Source organism: Salmo trutta, chromosome 3, assembly GCF_901001165.1.
Source record: "Salmo trutta chromosome 3, fSalTru1.1, whole genome shotgun sequence".
In the NCBI taxonomy this organism is placed as follows: Eukaryota; Metazoa; Chordata; class Actinopteri; order Salmoniformes; family Salmonidae; genus Salmo; species Salmo trutta.
Window position 1 is genome coordinate 64,549,134 of NC_042959.1, and position 19,276 is coordinate 64,568,409.

Consider the following 19,276-nt stretch of genomic DNA (forward strand, 5'->3'; position numbering starts at 1 on the left):
ACACGGTCCATGAAGCCCAGTCTAGTTTTTTCCAGCCTGACCCCGGGAATGAAAGAGCTCCTTCTCTCCCTCCTGTTCTCTACCAGTCTGACTCACATTCTGACTGAGGGGCAGAGCTGTTTCCATGTCACATCGGTCTGTCTGTCTGTCTGCCTGCCTGCCTGCCTGCCTGTCTGTCAGCCAAAACAAGAGACACACACACAAACACAAGGTCTAACACAAAGACATAATACACACAGACAACTGTATACCACATACACAGTCTAATTGTACATACTGTATGTGCACACACATCTTCTCTCTACTAAAAGACTCAATCAGGGCTTGGGTATGTCACCACCTAGCACACATCTCCTTCACACATGTTCAGCTCCATTCCCGCCTCTACATAGTGTATCAGAGGACAGTGGGTTGGTCCTGGACTGTTCTGAACTACATGGCTGTGCTACAGGGCTGACACAGCACACTGAGACAGGAGAGAGAGATAAGCACGTCTACTGTACAAGCTGACAGTAAACCAGAGCTACCTGTGTTCACCTGAGAATACCCTGAGCTAGGCTAACTGAGAACCATCCCCCACCCTGCCGTTACGATCTCCACTTATTACAAATACACGGCTCATTTAACTGTCGTCTGGAATGCACACTGGGCTAATTGCAAACGGACATACAGTACGCACACACTGATGAACACACACGGTTCTTGGTTAGAAGATGCTCAGCTTCATCTTGCTCAAGGCCAGGATTAATGCTGCTGCTTTCAGATCCTTCCATCATGCCAGGGAGACGCAGGACGGCATAGCGCGCGCACACACACACACACACACACACACACACACGAGAGTGGCACTCTTCACTTCACTTGATTAACATAAGAATCTGCACAGATTACTCTTCTCAACATGCCTTTATAGCAAAACTGAATAGCTGACATGTTTAGATGTTTATTTTGTAAGCCAGACAAGTAGGCCTATAGGGAATCGCTAGTAGTTTACCCTTTGTCCAGAGGGACAGCCCCCTGGCTGTTGCATTGTGGGTAGTAGGCTATATTCTACCATCTGCTGGTTGTCTGGTCGTGACCCTCTGGCCTAGTTACTGAGCTCAGTGTACCTCAGCTGTAACTACACTAGGCCTAATAAAGCACTGGGATTCCTCTATTAATGCCCTGAGAGAATAGGATTGTGTACCTGAGAGAGGGATTGGCGGAGGGTGGGGAGTGTGCATTCGTTAGGGCTCGGCGATATGGCCTAAAAATCATCTACATTTTTTCTAACTTAAGGGGCGATTCACGATATATAGTTTCTCTAAACAGGCTTTGTTGTACAATTAAAGGTCAAATACTAGGGATGCACAATATATCGGAATCGGACGATATTAGCTAAAAATGCCAAATTGGTATCGGCCCAATGTCTAGTTTAACGCTGATGTGCAAAACCGATGTCAAAGCATACCTATATAACGTAGGTACATGAAGTAATGACGCCACGTAAAATGTTGCGCAACACAGCCTTCCTAACCTAGCCCACAATGTCTGCTGTGTGGATCGAGCAGTGAACAAGTCGAGCAGTCATTTGAAAGAGTAAGAAAATTTCAGCGAGACAACTCAAAGGCAAAATCCATTAACGCCAAGATAATGGAATTCATTGCCCTTGACAATCAACCATTCTCTGTCGTGGGTGATGTTGGCTTTCGGCGACTGGTCAAGCACCGGTACACACTACTAACTGCGCTATTTTTCAGATTTTGCCTTACCGGAGTTACACAGTAATAGCGTCACTGCTATTAGCTTCACGACATACTATGGAACGCGGCTTGGGTCTTTTCATGTCAAAAAAGATACACGTCAAATAACACAATTTGACGTGTTAAATAAGCTTTTCATTTGACACGTCAAATAAAACAGTTCTATTATAGAATGTTGTGTTCTGAATTTGCACTTGGAAGCCAAGCGCCACCACTACTATCAGTAGCACAGTCAAAGCTGTACAAAAAAAGTCTGCAAACAAGCAAACACCGGCCACAAATGATGTGTTTACAATACCGCGTTGGTAATAAAGCATTACTTGTTCGACAGCAACTTCTGGGGTAGCTAGCTAGCTTTAGCTTGGTACCTAGCTAGCACCAATACAACCAGCCTGAAAACAATGACCAGTAGAAAATGCAGTCAATTTCATTATTCTTAGCAATGATTTAGGAATCCTTGTGAGTATTAGCTAGGTAGCCACTTGTTGTTCGCCTATTGAAATTGAACTTTAGTTCATGAAAATAAATAGCTAGCCAGCTACTTAACCCTGTTGCCCAAAGCTAATGTTATAAGCAGCCAGCAAGCTTCATCTGGCTAGTGACGCTCGACCAGACCGGGTTGTGTGTTGTGAAGCTAGTCACAATAAGGATTAGTAACAATAGTGGTTTGCCTTCAAAATAAAAGTACCTCTTTGAAAGTGATGCAGAAGTTTGTAATTGGTGGAATCATGCCTTATTTAGACGAGAATGTTAAACAAGGTTAGAATGTGAAGCAATGAAATGGGGTATCAGTCTACTCTGTGACACCCACAGAACACAACTGTGTAGAGTTTATGCAAACATTAGCGTTGAAGCTCTTATCGCAGGACTGCGACTGTGTGAAATCACCTCCCCAGTCAGCCTATTGTGTGTATTGACATTCATATTGCACTGTACAGCTTTACCTAAGGATTGGGGATCAATGAAATGGGGTATCAGTCTACTCAATACCCAAGCCATTTTTTCCCAACGTCCTCCTCAGAGTTATCAGACTCCAAAACATCCACGTGACATACAGTCATAGTCAGGTCCTGATTGGTCAACAAGCCTATTTGCCACGTCAAAAATGTCATTTCCCACATCAAAAATGTTATTTGCCACGTCAAATAGTGTTATTTACCGTGTATATTTTTTGACACGCAAAGACCCAAACGGCATTGCATAGAAATCCTGGCTGAGAATGAAACGACTGAACAAATGAACAACGAAACAGCACAGCAACGAAACAGCACAGCAAGTGAAAGAAATAGGTTTTGATTATGTTTTACTGGTAACGGGGACATACGTAACTTTTGGTCAGTGTGGTGTGTGTGTGTAACCTTTATTTAACTAGGCAAGTCAGTTAAGAACAAATTCTTATTTACAATGACGGCCTACCCTGGCCAAACCCGGACGATGCTGGGCCAATTGTGAGCCGCCCTATGGGACTCCCAATCACGGCCGGATGTGATACAGCCTGGATTCGAACCAGGGACTGTAGTGACTCCTCTTGCACTGAGATGCAGTGCCTTAGACCGCTGCGTCCGTGTGTGTGTTAACTCTTTAACTGTACAAGAATGCTTAAAAGGCAGCTAAAATGTTAAATATCGGTTATCGGTATTGTTTTTTTTGGCAAGGAAAATATTGGTATCGGCCAAAAATGTAATATCGGTGCATCGCTATCAAATACACTGCATTTCAAACAGTCAGCAATAATCTAATGAATTCAGGGCTTGTGAAATTATACCTAGGTTAAATATAAGCCTTCCACAACCATAAGACCCACTTATTAGTTAAGTATTTAATCAAAATAGTTTAACCTGCTTTTTTGCAATAATAACTGATCTGGCTTTCAAGTCTGTCTATGAAAATGCCTTTTTGTTACAAATTTAACCAGAAACATGTCATTATTAGTGAATGTACTCACTTCTTGTAGCAGGCTTTATAGAAAATTAACACAGGTCTCATGAACAACCTCTCAAGCACAAGCCCACGTGCTAGCGAGAAGCCAGCTAATCTTTACATTTCAACTTTAGCCAACTTGGAGCTATTTGCTTGCTAACAAGGTCTAAATGTTTAATTGTTTTTAACACACCCTTCTGTCCGTCTCCAACTGTTTGAACAGCATGCTAGCCTGTCCACTTTGTTCAGATGTTAAAATCTAGTGGATATCTTATTTCTCAGAATGAGAACAAGTTGCCAATGAGAATAAGAACGAATTCCTTATATAATGGTGTTTTATGCTATGACAGTCTTTGTCTAAAATGCTGCTAGCAGTATGTGGTACCGCAACGCCACAGCGAGCGACAAACTGAGCATTCATTTTCCAGAACCAACGTTCATTGATACTCCTGTTTCAGTAGTGTCTGCTCTGGCCCCAATTTGCAGAGTTGAGACATAAAAATGATATAGTTAGAAAGGTTAACTCCTGTATTACAGTAAAATAATGTCTCAATGTGTTTCAGTCTCCATATGACCCATTCTGTTGGACCAAATCTCAAATGCAAACAGCGAGTTGAAACCGCTTGTCAGAGAGGAAGTGATCTCTCATCTTTGTTGTTATGAGTAGCAGGGGGAGTGGCTTGGTGTTAGGGGGAGAAGCTGGGCGTGTAGGGGGAGGGGCTCGGTGTGTGTAAAGATGCACAGTCTCAGCAGAAGAAGTTGAGAGATGAGCTGAAGGAGATGAGACCAAAAAGACAACATGACAATATGCGGACATAAACGAAAAATAAACAATACCTTGATTCTTGCAATAAAGGTATTTGGAATATCGCCCCAAAACACAATTTCAAATAATCAAATTCGATACATAGCCCAGCTCTGGTGTGTGTGTGTGAGAGACAAGAAGAGACGGTACCCTTTGCGCTTCAGGCAAGACTGCACTTGCAGAGGTAGAGAAAGAAAGAAAGAAAGAAAGAAAGAAAGAAAGAAAGAAAGAAAGAAAGAAAGAAAGAAAGGATGACAGCTAAATGTTGTTGTTCCTCTAACAGAGACCGGAAGCCTCTGTAGTTCAGTGGTCGCCGCTGACACATCACAACGCTCCAAACCCAACCGCCATTTCAGCATCACGTCTCATCTGATCAGTTCAGCTACAGAACTACTCCAAAACAACCACGGGTCAACCCACAGGCCCCTAACAACAGACCATGGCTGAACTTGAGACAGAGTGTTGTTCAGATTTTGAGCAAAGGTCATACATACCTAAAGCAACATTTTTACTGATTCAGCATTCACAATGTTGATGTGTTGTAGGCCCAATTCAGTCCCTTAGTAACACATAGACAATATTATTTTTGGAGTTCAACTGAGGCTGCGAAACGAAACAGCTAAATAAGTATTGAACAACTCATACTATGGATATAGGCCCAACCCTCTAGGTCTGATCATGTATATTTTTCTCTTGATCTTTGATCCAAGAATTTCTAATTCACCTAAGTCATTGTTACTACAGTAGCTGGCTAACACCTGGTACTTTACCCTGCACCTTACAGACTGCTTTGCCCTATGTACATAGTCATTGAACACTGGTCACTTTAATCAAGTTTACATACTGTATACCCAATTCATATGTATATACTGTATTCTAGTCATGGCTCATCCTATACAACTACTGCTGTACCCGCCTTTCCTATTAATATACTGTCTATACCAGTTTATATATATATTCCGGACTTTGACATTGCGCATTCTGATATTTTTTATTTTTTTATTTGTACTTATTGGATTATGCGCATATTGTTGTTTATTGCTAGGTACTGTTATCGCATTGTTGGAGCTAGAAACACAAGCATTTCGCTGCACCTACGATAACATCTGCATATCTGTGTATGCAATCAATACATTTTGATTTGATTTGTAGAGGATTAAACGGAACGATGGGGGAGGGGAGTGAGACAAAGGGGGAGGGGAGAGGCAAAAAGGGCCAAAAGTGGGATGGACTCCAGTGACAGATGTGTTTTTGTATAGCTGCTGTACTTTTCATATAGAAATAGAAAATAGTGTGATCAACTGTAAGCAGGAGAAATATGCTACAGTGTATGATATATCTACTGGTACAATCTCACACATCTTGCTATCAGTAGGCTATCTACCTTTGATAATGACTAACAACCTAATCAGTATAATGTGTGAAATTATGTCTAAATAACACTCAGACTTTAGGCTGGTATAACAACTAAATCAAACATTAGCTATTAATGTTATTTGATAAAGTATAATTTTTAGGTTTTAAATGTCACATTGAAATACCAGGGAAAAAATACATAGGCAAGCAAATCATCGCACGTAGGCCTGGCCACATTGCTGGCAATAACTGCTATAGTTACAGAGTTACATGAAATAATAGGCTACAATGTCGCGAGTCATTTTACAAATTCCGCTCCTAACAACATTTTTATAACATTACGGATAGCGATACTTTGTAGCCTGCTAAAAAAATATCACTTGATTGAACAAATTAGCTAGCGACCTGACACGTACCCTTGAAATACCAGTATGCTTCAGCAAGTCTTGCTTTGTAATAAAATAGTTTTTAATTAACTCTAAAACACCTGATTTTGGTACTCGAGAGAACAAGATGTCCTGCTAGACTGTAGCCAAACACAACATTCCATTAGCTAGACGCTAACTAAAGGCTGTCTGGTGAGCTGGCTAGCGAGAGACAAGCCTTTACTCGCGGAATAACCTAATTCATTCCCATGGTTTCTTTTTATAAGTAACTAAGCATCGAACGTATGTACGTGTTAAATAGATTAGCAAAATGTTTCAACGTGGTACTCACCTCAAAATACAGCAACAAAAAAAAAAGACTGACAAACGTCTAATATGGTTTGCTGTTCGAAAGTTGTCGTATGTCGCTGGAAAAAAACATTGTACGCGGAAGTACAAATTCAAGTGCACAATTTCCCTTGACTGATTTTTTTATCTGCATAAACCACTGGCAAAGTAATGCATGACGATGACAAAATATATTACTTTGATGCAATAATACAGTTTTCAATATGATCTAGCTATGCAAAATCTGGTTTTCATGTAACTTTTTCCATCCCCAGTTGTTTCCTGTTGGGCTTCCATACAATATTGTGTTACACGGTATTCGTTCCCCTCGTTCACCCATGGGAGTCAACCGTCTCAACAGTTATTCAATACATCTTCAATGTGTTTATGTAGCAACATTTTAGTTCACTGCTAATCTTTCCATACATAAAGTAATCTGTGTTAAAATATTATTTATGGAATTTAACACAATATGTCAATTACTGAACAGTATGGTATGGAACACTGAACTAGTGCATCCATAAATACATTTAGGTATATCCAGTAGAGGTAATGATTTTTTTTCGTAAACTTCTGTTTCACTTAGAAATATGATCTCATATGTTTCACAATTCACAAATAGGCTATCACACAAAGTAATTCCGATTTAGGTAGTGTTGGCTGTTTGTGAAAGTTTAGGGCATGCACTTATCTTGGTTTGTCATCTTCTTCATTTCCCTTCTTCATATACGGCCTTTACTACTGTGTCTCTACTTCCAGGTGCATCCGAAATTGCACCCTGTTCACGTTATAGTGCACTGGTCAAATGTAGTGCACACTATGGAGGGAAAACTATGCAATTTTCAGACTTTTTAAATCAACACGTTTAATAAAGGTAGGCGGCAGATTTTCATGACATAATATCCTTGGGAGAGGAGGCCATATGGCATACAACTAATTGAACTCAATCAGTCAATTACACATGCAAGAAAAATAAGACTAAGGGAAACCATGGCCAATTGTTACTCATACTCATGAAATCAAACCCTTCCATGATATAATGCAAACTTTTCTTGTAGACTAGATAAGGTCATTACATTGTAATATAGGTCCAGGTTCGCCACCCTGTGGAGAAAGGATGCTCTACACCAGGGGTCTCAAGCAGGCCTATAGGAGCCTCTTCCTGTGTAAAGCACACATTCACACAATGAGTTCAGTGCCAACAACAGTCCAATCTCCAGAATAATGTTTATTGCTTTAGAAGTTATTCATTTTTTTTTCTTATTTTTGCTCTTTCCATTTTTCCTCTTTACAATAAAACAAAGAAATGTGACATTATTTCACGGCATGATCATTTTGGATGTGTTTACACATACATTCACAAAGGAAATAGTATTTACAGCGGTGTTGGTGAATGCCACACAGAGATCATGAAACAGAGATTTCCGGTAGAATCCAACAAATATAGAATTACATGACCTTTACATTAGGGCTTTCACACCTAATGTTATACCGCCACTTGTTACAAACCATACCATATGAATCTGTACAATGTGGGGTAGTTAGTATGCACTCTGTGCTTCAAAGTGAGCAACATGGAATGGAGATGTTGGTTTGTGTCCCTAGTTGGTATTGAGATACTTTGTACCTCTTGTTTTAATTTCTACAAGGGGACCCATTGCCTAACTGTTGCCATGGATAAAAAGCTTAGACTCAAAAATACTCTAGATATTTTTTTGTTGTAGTTGAAAGAATGTGCTGAAACCAATATTACTCACATTTGAGAAATTACAGAACAGTTACACTGGGTGAATGCTAACTATAAAAATAAGACGACCAGAATATTTAAACCCAAAGGGCATCTTGGAAAATGACCAAAGGGCACAATTAGCTGGGGTTGAGAAAATATGAGACAATTCCCCATATATGAGTCCTCCTCATAGAAAAAACACCTTCCCAGCGCAGATACTCTGACTGCTGTTAATTATTTAAAACTTTAATACACCTATACTTGTCAATTTCCCAACATTATTTAAATACGTAATTAAATCACACCAACACAGCTAACTTTTATAATATTGATAATAATTAAATGTATACACCATAATAAAATATATACAATGAAATATTGATACAAATTCTAGATTTGTCCAGCTCTCTCTTTTGCTCTCTCTTTCTCTCCCTCTCACTGAAGAAAGTTAAGCAATTGAAATTGGCATTAAACAATAACAAACAAACAAGTGTGGAGTTAGAAATGTACATTACAATACCAGAGCATTACATTAGCAGAGCAAAATGACTAATTGTTTGAATTTGGGGGATGATAATTTCTACCAACAAACAATGAACTGTAGCAGCCTCTTATTAAGACCACCAGCTGGCAATGTTTGACTATGTTTAGAACAGAAAAATACATACCGGTACCCAAGAAAAGGAATCCCCAAAAACGAAAGTAATATCTCTGTCAGATATAATTTAATGTGGCCATTATTGCAATTAATGTTATGTATTGTAGTGTTGTTATTATTGTTATAGTATTATATTTTAATATAATTAATTATACATTGTGTTATATTTATGCAGTTTGATGGACCCATTGCAGTAACACGGTAACATACGAATAGCACAGAACAACGTACAATGCTGTTAAAGCTCAAAATATCACTGAAACCTCGAGACAATAAAATGTGGGAGCACATGATGAATAAGTAGTACACATACATCTGAAACATGGTAGACTCTCAGTAATGTCAAAATCAGCAAGCTCACTATCTCAGCTATGTTGGACAAGTCAACATGTAAAGAGAGAGCAGAAGGGTGGAGAGAGAGGAAGAAAAAAACAGAGAGACAGGGCAAGATGGCTCAAATAAAGGACAACATAACAGATGAAGGGAGCGAAAGAGAGGAGAGAGAGGAGGGAATGAGAGAGAGAGTTATCTAATAGAATCTATTAGCTGTGGATCAATTTTAGAGTCTCTGTCTCCCTGTGCCGTTCAACCAGAGCCATGGAGGGAGAGAGGGATAGAGGGAGGGACGGAGGGGGAGGGGTGAGGGGCACCAGGCTCTTGAGGGGATGGGGGGACACGGGGGGAGGGAGGGAGGAGAGAGGTGGCAGTGCTCCCCCTTTCTTCCCCTCCACCAGGATCTGTGATCGACCGCTCAGCCTGGTCTCCTTGGTGATGCTGAAGTCAGGCTCGTTGTCTGAGCTGCAGTCGCTCAGATCTGTGATCTCCAGGTCTGAGTCTGACTCTGGGTCCTGCTTCACCCCGCCTCGCCGCTCCGATGGGCTCTGTCGCCCCCCAGCCCCACCACCAAGACCCATCCCTCCCAGACCCAGCCCTAACCCTAACCCTAACCCTAGCCCCAACCCAAGCCCTGTGCCTGGGGTATTGGTCTCCCTTCTCTCCCTCTCACCCACAGAGCCCCCGTTGCCAATGTCCGTCCGGCCCAGCGACAGAGCACCAGGGTAAGGAGGCAGGCAGAGTCTGGGCTGCCCACCTGCCGTGCCATTAGTAACCCCGGTCTGGCCCGCAGCTCCTCTCTCCCCCCCTCCTGCCACCTCCCCCGGGGGGAGTAGGGAGGAGAAGGGGTGAGGCAGCTGGCCCAGGTTGGTCTGCAGCGGGTTGGGGTAGAAGTGGGAGGGGTAGAGGGAGCCGGGGGGCAGTTTGGGGCAGTTGTTGAGGGAGAAGGCCCCTGAGAGGTAGGGATTGAAGCCCCAGGGGTAGTCGAAGGGAGGGTTGCGGGGGTAAGGACCCAACAGGGACGGGGGCTTGGAGTAACAGGGAGCGGCTGGAAGAGAACAGAGACAGAGGTTAGCTCACTGAAGGGGTAAAGGTCTCCTGACATACCACATCCAAGCATGTTAGCTAATTATGCTCTGCAATAATTAGCAATGCAAATCCACAGCTATGCGCTAGGGCAAAATGAGAGCGCTGTTGATTTTAATAGAACCCTGATCTTAGACTATATGCCTGCCAGACCTATTCACACATTCAACTGGTTAACAACAAATATGAACATGATGAGAGATATGCTCTCTGGCAAATTCAAATATCCTGTTAATAACAGAATAGTTATGCCACTGTAATAAAATAATACTGTCCATGAAAAAAGGAAAATGGACTGTGGTAAGAGAAATACAGTTATTTAGAAAATATGTCTGTTTTGGCCATGTGTATAGTCCAGGTGCTTGGTGAAGTCAACTAAATAATAGAAAAACACAACTCGCATACCCTGGCACTCTAGTTGGCTCCATCATACTTGAATATACAGCTGAAGTCGGATGTTTACATACACCTTAGCCAAATACATTTCAACTCTGTTTTTCACAATTCCTGACATTTAATCCTAGTAATAAATCCCTGTCTTAGGTCAGTTAGGATCACCACTTTATTTTAAGAATGTGAAATGTCAGAATATTAGCAGAGAGAATGATTATTTTCAGCTTTTATTTCTTTCATCACATTCCCAGTGGGTCTGAAGTTTACGTACACTCAATTAGTATCTGGTAGCATTGCCTTTAAATTGTTTAACTTGGGTCAAACGTTTCAGGTAGCCTTCCACAAGCTTCCCACAATAAGTTGGGTGAATTTTGGCCCATTCCTCCTGACAGACCTGGTGTAACTGAGTCAGGTTTGTAGGCCTCCTTACTCGCACACGCTTTTTCAGTTCTGCCCACACATTTTCTATAGAATTGAGGTCAGGGCTTTGTGATGGCCACTCCAATACCTTCACTTTGTTGTCCTTATGCTTGGGGTCATTGTCCATTTAGAAGACCCATTTGCAACCAAGCTTTATCTTCCTGACTGATGCCTTGAGATGTTGCTTCAATATATCCACATAATTTTCCTCCCTCATGATGCCATCTATTTTGTGAAGTGCACCAGTCCTTCCTGCAGCAAAACACCCCCACAACATGATGCTGCCACCCCCATTTTTCACGGTTGGGATGGTGTTCTTCAGCTTGCAAGGCTCCCCCTTTTCCTCCAAACATAACGATGGTCCCCATGTGCAATTGTCCCCATGTGCAATTGCAAACCGTAGTCTGGCTTTTTTATGGCGGTTTTGGAGCAGTGGTTTCTTCCTTGCTGAGCGGCCTTTCAGGTTATGTCTATATAGGATTCGTTTTACTGTGGATATAGATACTTTTGTACCTGTTTCCTCCAGCATCTTCACAAGGTCCTTTGCTGTTGTTCTTGGATTGATTTGCACTTTTCGCACCAAAGTACGTTCATCTCTAGGAGACAGAATGCGTCTCCTTCCTGAACGGTATAATGGCTGCATGGTCCCATGGTGTTTATACCTGCGTACTATTGTTTGTACAGATGAACGTGGTACCTTCAGGCGTTTGGAAATTGCTCCCAAGGATGAACCGGACTTGTGGAGGTCTACAATTTGTTTTCTGAGGTCTTGGCTGATTTCTTTAGATTTTCCCATGATGTCAAGCAAAGAGACACTGAGTTCGAAGGTAAGCCTTGAAATACATCCACAGGTTCACCTCCAATTGACTCAAATTATGTCAATTAGCCTATCAGAAGCTTCTAAAGCCATGACATCATTTTCTGGAATTTTCCAAGCTGTTTAAAGGCACAGTCAACTTAGTGTATGTAAACTTCTGACCCACTGGAATTGTGATACAGTGAATTATAAGTGAAATAATCTGTCTGTCAACAATTGTTGGAAAAGTTACTTGTGTCATGCACAAAGTAGATATCCTAACCGACTTGCAAAAACTATAGTTTGTTAACAAGAAATTTGTGGAGTGGATGAAAAACACGTTTTAATGACTCCAACCTAAGTGTATGTAAACTTCCGACTTCAACTGTATCACTTAAAACCAATCTGGGACTTTTTTTCTTCTTCTATTAGACAAAAGCAGAAACCTGATTAACATAACAGCTGATTAAATGTGTATGTATATTACATCAGCGTCCCTTAATGCATCATTTAATAACAACTGAAACAAAGGAGGTACATTTGAGGTGATACTGGAATTCAATTTTAGTGTGCGAACAAAAGAACTCTCTACAACCTCGACTGTACTTCCTTCCAACAACAAACAGCAAATCAAAGATTTACCCCATCTCTCTCTTTCTCTCTCCCTCTCTCCCTCCCTCCCTCCCTCCCTCCCTCCCTCTCCCTCTTTCTTGCCCCCCCCCCCCCCCCTCGCTCTGTGTTATTTGCTATGCAGGGATAATTTGACAGTGCTTGAGTCTCTGTGTGCTGGGCTAAAAGTAGCTGGCAGACACATGAATATTGAATCAGTCAGGCAGGCCTCACTTGCTTATGAAAACACAGTAATGGGCGCCCACAGGCCACAAACTGAAGCCTGCACCCTCAATTAGGGCCTTCCTGCCTAGGAAGGGATTAGGACAGGGGGGACACATGGGAGGGAGAGGAGGGTAAGGAGTGAAGGAGGGGGGAATAGGACCTGAGGACAAACAAAACAGGGGGCCAGGTTGTGAAGGGGAATGTATTCACAGTGAACACACACTAACTCACACACACATATTCACTGTACAGTAAGGCAACACATTCTGATGCAGCAGCAGGGCTGAAAAGCACACATGGAGTATCCAGACAGACAAAGGCATCTGTACACACACATGCACAAACACACACACACATACGCCCGCACGCTCACCCACACACAAATGCACACACAAAAAACACATACATACATGCACACATTCGCGCATGGAAGCACACAAATCAAACACACACATACAAACTGAGGGATTATATAAAGGGAAAATACACATGATTACACTGACATTAATTCCAAAAACCTTAATTGAGCAACTGCCTCATATCACTGTAATAATACGACAATATATACTGTAGATCACTCCCATCTAACCTTTCCTGTCACCTGAAGGAGAGTATGAATTGGAGGCAGTAAAGTACTGCAGTGAACATGGATTTGATCTTGTTCTCTCTCTCCTTATGCTCTCCTCATTTCCTCTATCATTCTCAATCTCCACTTTCCATCAGTTCTCCACCTTCCTTCCTTCCTTCCTTCCTTCCTTCCTTCCTTCCTTCCTTCCCTCTCTCCTCTGTTATTTACCTTCCCTCTCTCTGTTCTTTACCTTCCCTCTCTCATCTGTTCTTTACCTTCCCTCTCTCCTCTGTTCTTCACCATCCCGTTTTTCTCAATCATCTTCTACCTTATTTTTACCGCTGTCTCCCCTCTCCCTCTCGCCTCTCATCTCTGCTCTTCTCTCTCTAACCTGAGCTGAGGAAGGGGAATGTGTCCAGTCTCAGTTTGTCTCCCTCTGGTCCCGGGGCTGTGGCCACTCGATCAAACAGGGAGGTTCCTCTCCCTGACTCTGGCAAACGAGGGAACAGTGACTGCAGGGCCTGGGAGAAAGAGGGAAGACAGGGAGACAGAAAAAACATTAGAATCTGCCCATGTCAGTTAAGCAATCAATAGCAATTAATTTCATCAGCAAATAAAAACTAGACTTGTCTATAGGATCCTCAACCTCCTCTTTAAATCAGCATGTATTTAGGGTAAGTCATTTGATGGAGATGGCACCCTGTAGTGTGTGGTGCAATCACACCAACAGTCACAGCAAGGACAGGATAAAAGGAAGTGCCAGGGGACTGAGAGGAAGAGGAGAGGAGATGTGAAAACAGAGGAGAAGATGAGGAGAGGAGGTAGGAGGACACAGAGGCTCAAAGACTCAAAGCCAGGAGAAGTACAGAGTCAAATGGAGGCCAACGATTAAGTGGGCACAAAGGATAAACGACGAGAGATAGAGGGATAGGGCACCCTTCAGGGAGGGAACAGTGTGAGGGGACAAAGGAGGGAAAGGATTGATGGAAGGATTGATGGAAGGGAGAGAGAGACTAAACAACATAATAGCTGTGGGGTAAGAGAGAGAGAGTGAGAGAGAGAGAGAGAGAGAGAGAGAGAGGAGAATGTATGCGTGTGTGTGTGTGTGTGTGTGTGTGTGTGTGTGTGTGTGTGTGTGTGTGTGTGTGTGTGTGTGTGTGTGTGTGTGTGTGTGTGTGTGTGTGTGTGTATAGAGGTGCTTTAAAACAGGAAAGAGAAAAGAGGCCAAACAAACGAAACAGTTAAGTCACACAGAGTCGAGGGAGACAGAGAGAGAGAGGGAGGCTTTCTCTTTTTTTAGAAGAGCTGGGATCAATAATTTCTGTCACCCCTCAGCTCCAAGTTTGAAAAGCGAGACTGTACTTCCAAGCTGCATGATCTGGATTGCTTAACCAAACCTGCATTAATGACCGAGCATTGATCTGATCTGACGTATCTACTTGTCTTTTATTTCTTTCATTTTCAATCGATGACAGAGGGATAGGCCATCCGAGACGGGGATGTGAGAAGGGTGGATAACGTCTTCTTTTGTTTTAAGGACAAGTTAAAACCATCTCTCCAGTTTCTCCTTCACTGTCTTTGTGACTCTCTTTTTCTGTTTCTATCTTTCAGGACAATCAAAGACTCTTCTAGTCATTTAAAGTTAACTCTATTCCCTTTTAAATACATTTCATTAATTAAATTAATTAAGATAAAATACTATTTGCACTAGTATCGCAATGTCAGTTTTTTGTATTTGTAAAAAATCTGTAAAAAATAATTGTCATAGCAATTTCTATATCCAAGCAAATGAGAAAGTATGAATCAGTTAGTGTTTCATTTGCATATATCATCACCTAAATGGATCCGTTTAGAAATATGCATCCTGAGCACAGACCATTACTTCAATACGTGTATCTATTGTTTCATTATAAACTGTAACAGGACAGTTTTATTCATACAACCCCTCTGGTGGTCCAAGAACATTTATCTCTGTAAAAATTTCAAGATGACTCTGGGCAAATAATAAGTGAAGACCATTTTATCATGATCAGGACTGCTGCTATTAGAGACAGTGAATAAAAGATGTATGATAAGACACGCGGAATACAATTGATCCTCCCGTAACTGAAGAATGAATACACAGCAGGAGTCTGTACAGTACAATCTGCAGTTCCCTGAGTCAAAATGGATTTTAGCTAGACCCGCTGAATCAAATCAACATTAATAAACAATCAAGTATGGAGTTCTGGCAACCATATTTCCATCTTTCCCTCTCATTTTCATCCCTTTATTCCTCTCTTCTTTTCCCCAATGTTTGTCGTTGATGGTTCTCAGGAATCTGCTGGTCTTCTATCCAACTTGTCCTTTAATTTTGGTGAATTCAAAAATGTACTGTTCAAATGACAGCTCACTTTAGACAATGTGATGGATTGTGATAATAGCGGGGAATAACTTGAAGTAGCTGTCTATTCTGGAATAGCTGTAATTCCTGTCCTTACAATCCTAGTAATCCTCTCTTTCTCTTTTCCCTTCATACCCTCCTCCATCCATTACCCTTTCTCGCCGTCCCTCCCTCTGTCCTAAACTCCATTCGTTCCTCTCTCCTTCCCTCCCACCCTCCCTCACTTCCTCCGTTTTTCCCTCCGTACCTCGGGTGTGAGAGGGCTGCAGTCGGGCGCGGCGGAGCCCCCATTGAAGTGGTTCTGGAGCAGGAAAGGGGAGCTGGCCATGTCCAGCAGAGGATAGTTCACCAGCACCACCTTACTAAAGTTAAACTTGTAGGTGAAACGCTTCCCTTTGGTTTTGTGCAAAATACGCTTATTATAGTAGTACCTGTGTGGGGGAGGATGGAGAGAAGGTGAAAGGGAAGAGATCAGGAAAGAGGGAATGGAGAAAGGAGAGAAAAAAATAGGAAGAGTTAGAAACAAATATCCATGTTGTCATCGATGGTTCACAGCAGGGCTCTCCAACCTGCTTCCTGAATAGCTATCATCCTGTAGGTTTTCCCTCCAACCTGCTTCCTGAATAGCTATCATCCTGTAGGTTTTCCCTCCAACCTGCTTCCTGAATAGCTATCATCCTGTAGGTTTTCCCTCCAACCTGCTTCCTGGAGAGCTACCATCCTGTAGGTTTTCCCTCCAACCTGCTTCCTGAATAGCTATCATCCTGTAGGTTTTCCCTCCAACCTGCTTCCTGAATAGCTATCATCCTGTAGGTTTTCCCTCCAACCTGCTTCCTGGAGAGCTACCATCCTGTAGGTTTTCCCTCCAATCTGCTTCCTGGAGTGCTATCATCCTGTAGGTTTTCCCTCCAACCTGCTTCCTGGAGAGCCACCATCCTGTAGGTTTTCCCTCCAATCTGCTTCCTGGAGAGCTATCATCCTGTAGGTTTTCCCTCCAATCTGCTTCCTGGAGAGCTATCATCCTGTAGGTTTTCCCTCCAACCTGCTTCCTGAAACGCTATCATCCTGTAGGTTTTCCCTCCAACCTGCTTCCTGGAGAGCTATCATCCTGTAGGTTTTCCCTCCAACCTGCTTCATGGAGAGCTATCATCCTGTAGGTTTTCCCTCCAACCTGCTTCATGGAGAGCTATCATCCTGTAGGTTTTCCCTCCAACCTGCTTCCTGTAGAGCTATCATCCTGTAGGTTTTCCCTCCAATCTGCTTCCTGGAGAGCTATCATCCTGTAGGTTTTCCCTCCAATCTGCTTCCTGGAGAGCTATCATCCTGTAGGTTTTCCCTCCAACCTGCTTCCTGAAGCGCTATCATCCTGTAGGTTTTCCCTCCAACCTGCTTCCTGGAGAGCTATCATCCTGTAGGTTTTCCCTCCAACCTGCTTCATGGAGAGCTATCATCCTGTAGGTTTTCCCTCCAACCTGCTTCATGGAGAGCTATCATCCTGTAGGTTTTCCCTCCAACCTGCTTCCTGTAGAGCTATCATCCTGTAGGTTTTCCCTCCAACCTGCTTCCTGGAGTGCTATCATCCTGTAGGTTTTCCCTCCAACCTGCTTCCTGGAGAGCTATCATCCTGTAGGTTTTCCCTCCAACCTGCTTCCTGGAGAGCTACCATCCTGTAGGTTTTCCCTCCAACCTGCTTCCTGGAGAGCTACCATCCTGTAGGTTTTCCCTTCAATCTGCTTCAGGGAGAGCTATCATCCTGTAGGTTTTCCCTCCAACCTGCTTCCTGTAGAGCTATCATCCTGTAGGTTTTCCCTCCAACCTGCTTCCTGGAGAGCTACCATTCTGTAGGTTTTCCCTCCAACCTGCTTCCTGGAGAGCTACCATCCTGTAGGTTTTCCCTTCAATCTGCTTCAGGGAGAGCTATCATCCTGTAGGTTTTCCCTCCAACCTGCTTCCTGGAGAGCTATCATCCTGTAGGTTTTCCCTTCAACCTGCTTCCTGGAGAGCTATCATCCTGTAGGTTTTCCCTCCAACCTGCTTCATGGAGAGCTATCATCCTGTAGGTTTTCCCTCCAACCTGCTTCCTGTAGAGCTATCATCCTGTAGGTTTTCCCTCCAACCCTAATCTAGCACACCTGATTCTAATAATAAGCTGGTTGGTAAAATGAATCAGGTTAGTTACACCTGGTGTTGGAGCGAAAACCTACAGGAGGGTAGCTCTCCAGGAAGCAGGTTGGAGGGAAAACCTACAGGATGATAGCACTCCAGTAAGCAGGTTGGAGGGAAAACCTACAGGATGATAGCTCTCCAGGAAGCAGGTTGAGGGAAAACCGACAGGATGATAGCACTCCAGTAAGCAGGTTGGAGGGAAAACCTACAGGATGATAGCTCTCCAGGAAGCAGGTTGGAGGGAAAACCTACAGGATGATAGCTCTCCAGGAAGCAGGTTGAGGGAAAACCGACAGGATGATAGCACTCCAGGAAGCAGGTTGGAAGGAAAACCTACAGGATGATAGTACAGGAAGCAGGTTGGAGCGAAAACCTACAGGAGGGTAGCTCTCAAGGAACAAGGTTGGAGAGCCCTGGTCAACACAGGTCCTCCAGGGCTGAACTCCTGCTGGGTTTGTTTCTCCCTGGCATCTCACTGATCAATTCATGTTTTGATTTGATAAAGTCTCCACACACCTCGTTAGGCAGGACTAATTAGGTCCCTGAGTAAAACCAAAAACAAGCACATAAACAACATCCCTCCTGAGCCTGATCTGACCTGCTGTGCACCGTTGACATACAGCAATTATTATGTAAATATTAAATATATTTGGGAAGGGCCCGTAAGTGAGCATTTCACTGTTTATCCACTCCTGTTGTTTACAAAGCATGTGATGAATACATTTGATTTATTACATGTACAGTATATGTACCTAAATATGATATATTACATGTAGAGTATATGTACATAAATATTATTTATTACATGTAGAGTATATGTACATAAATATTATTTATTACATGTATGTATATGTACAGAAATATGCATAATAGATATACATCAACTCTTGCTGTCAGTGCTTCTGGCATCATTCGCAACTGAAGTGCCTCTTTGAGGGCGGGACTACAATGTGAGTGGTGTCTCTATGGAAACAACCTCAGGTGCCAGTCACTCCAACTCTACAGTGCTTGTTTCCTGTGCCACCTACTGAGGTGTCACAGGCTACAGTACCTGTCAGAATCCTACACTGTCAGATATTACATACTGCCATATGGTTCAGATGAGAGGGTTGGTACAGAGGTGAGGTGGGGTGGAGGGTGTTCTCAAAACTAAATAAAGAAAAAACATATTATATTAAGTTGGTGACTGTCCTGATATATTCTTAGACTTTAATTTACTATTTTAAGCATGTAAGTAATTTAAAATAGGCCAGTGACAAAGTTAAAACCCTGTATAGCTACACTGTAGAAGTAAGGTAACAACTTCACAGGCATACAGACCTGTATACAGTGCATTCGGAAAGTATTCAGACCCCTTCACTTTTTCCGTATTTT

The 19,276-nt window shown here is 42.6% G+C and overlaps 2 protein-coding genes across 5 annotated transcripts in view; both read right to left on the bottom strand.

Moving 5' to 3' along the window:
• Positions 1 to 6,842, bottom strand: part of LOC115183490 (rho guanine nucleotide exchange factor 1) — a 57,558-nt gene extending 50,716 nt beyond the window's left edge. For 3 of the 4 annotated variants that reach the window (XM_029744717.1, XM_029744708.1, XM_029744702.1), the window contains exon 1: positions 6,541 to 6,842. The gene's annotated coding sequence lies outside the window, so the exon portion shown is untranslated. The remainder of the gene's footprint in view (positions 1 to 6,540) is intronic. The other variant, XM_029744724.1, reaches the window with a different exon arrangement.
• erfl1 (Ets2 repressor factor like 1) overlaps positions 446 to 19,276 on the bottom strand; it is a 53,746-nt gene continuing 34,915 nt past the window's right edge. The window contains exons 4-7 of the mRNA XM_029719137.1: positions 15,984 to 16,167; positions 13,745 to 13,874; positions 9,574 to 10,304; positions 446 to 466 (exon numbers count right to left, since the gene is read on the bottom strand). Of these exons, the coding sequence (XP_029574997.1) occupies positions 446 to 466; positions 9,574 to 10,304; positions 13,745 to 13,874; positions 15,984 to 16,167 (1,066 nt within the window). The remainder of the gene's footprint in view (positions 467 to 9,573; positions 10,305 to 13,744; positions 13,875 to 15,983; positions 16,168 to 19,276) is intronic.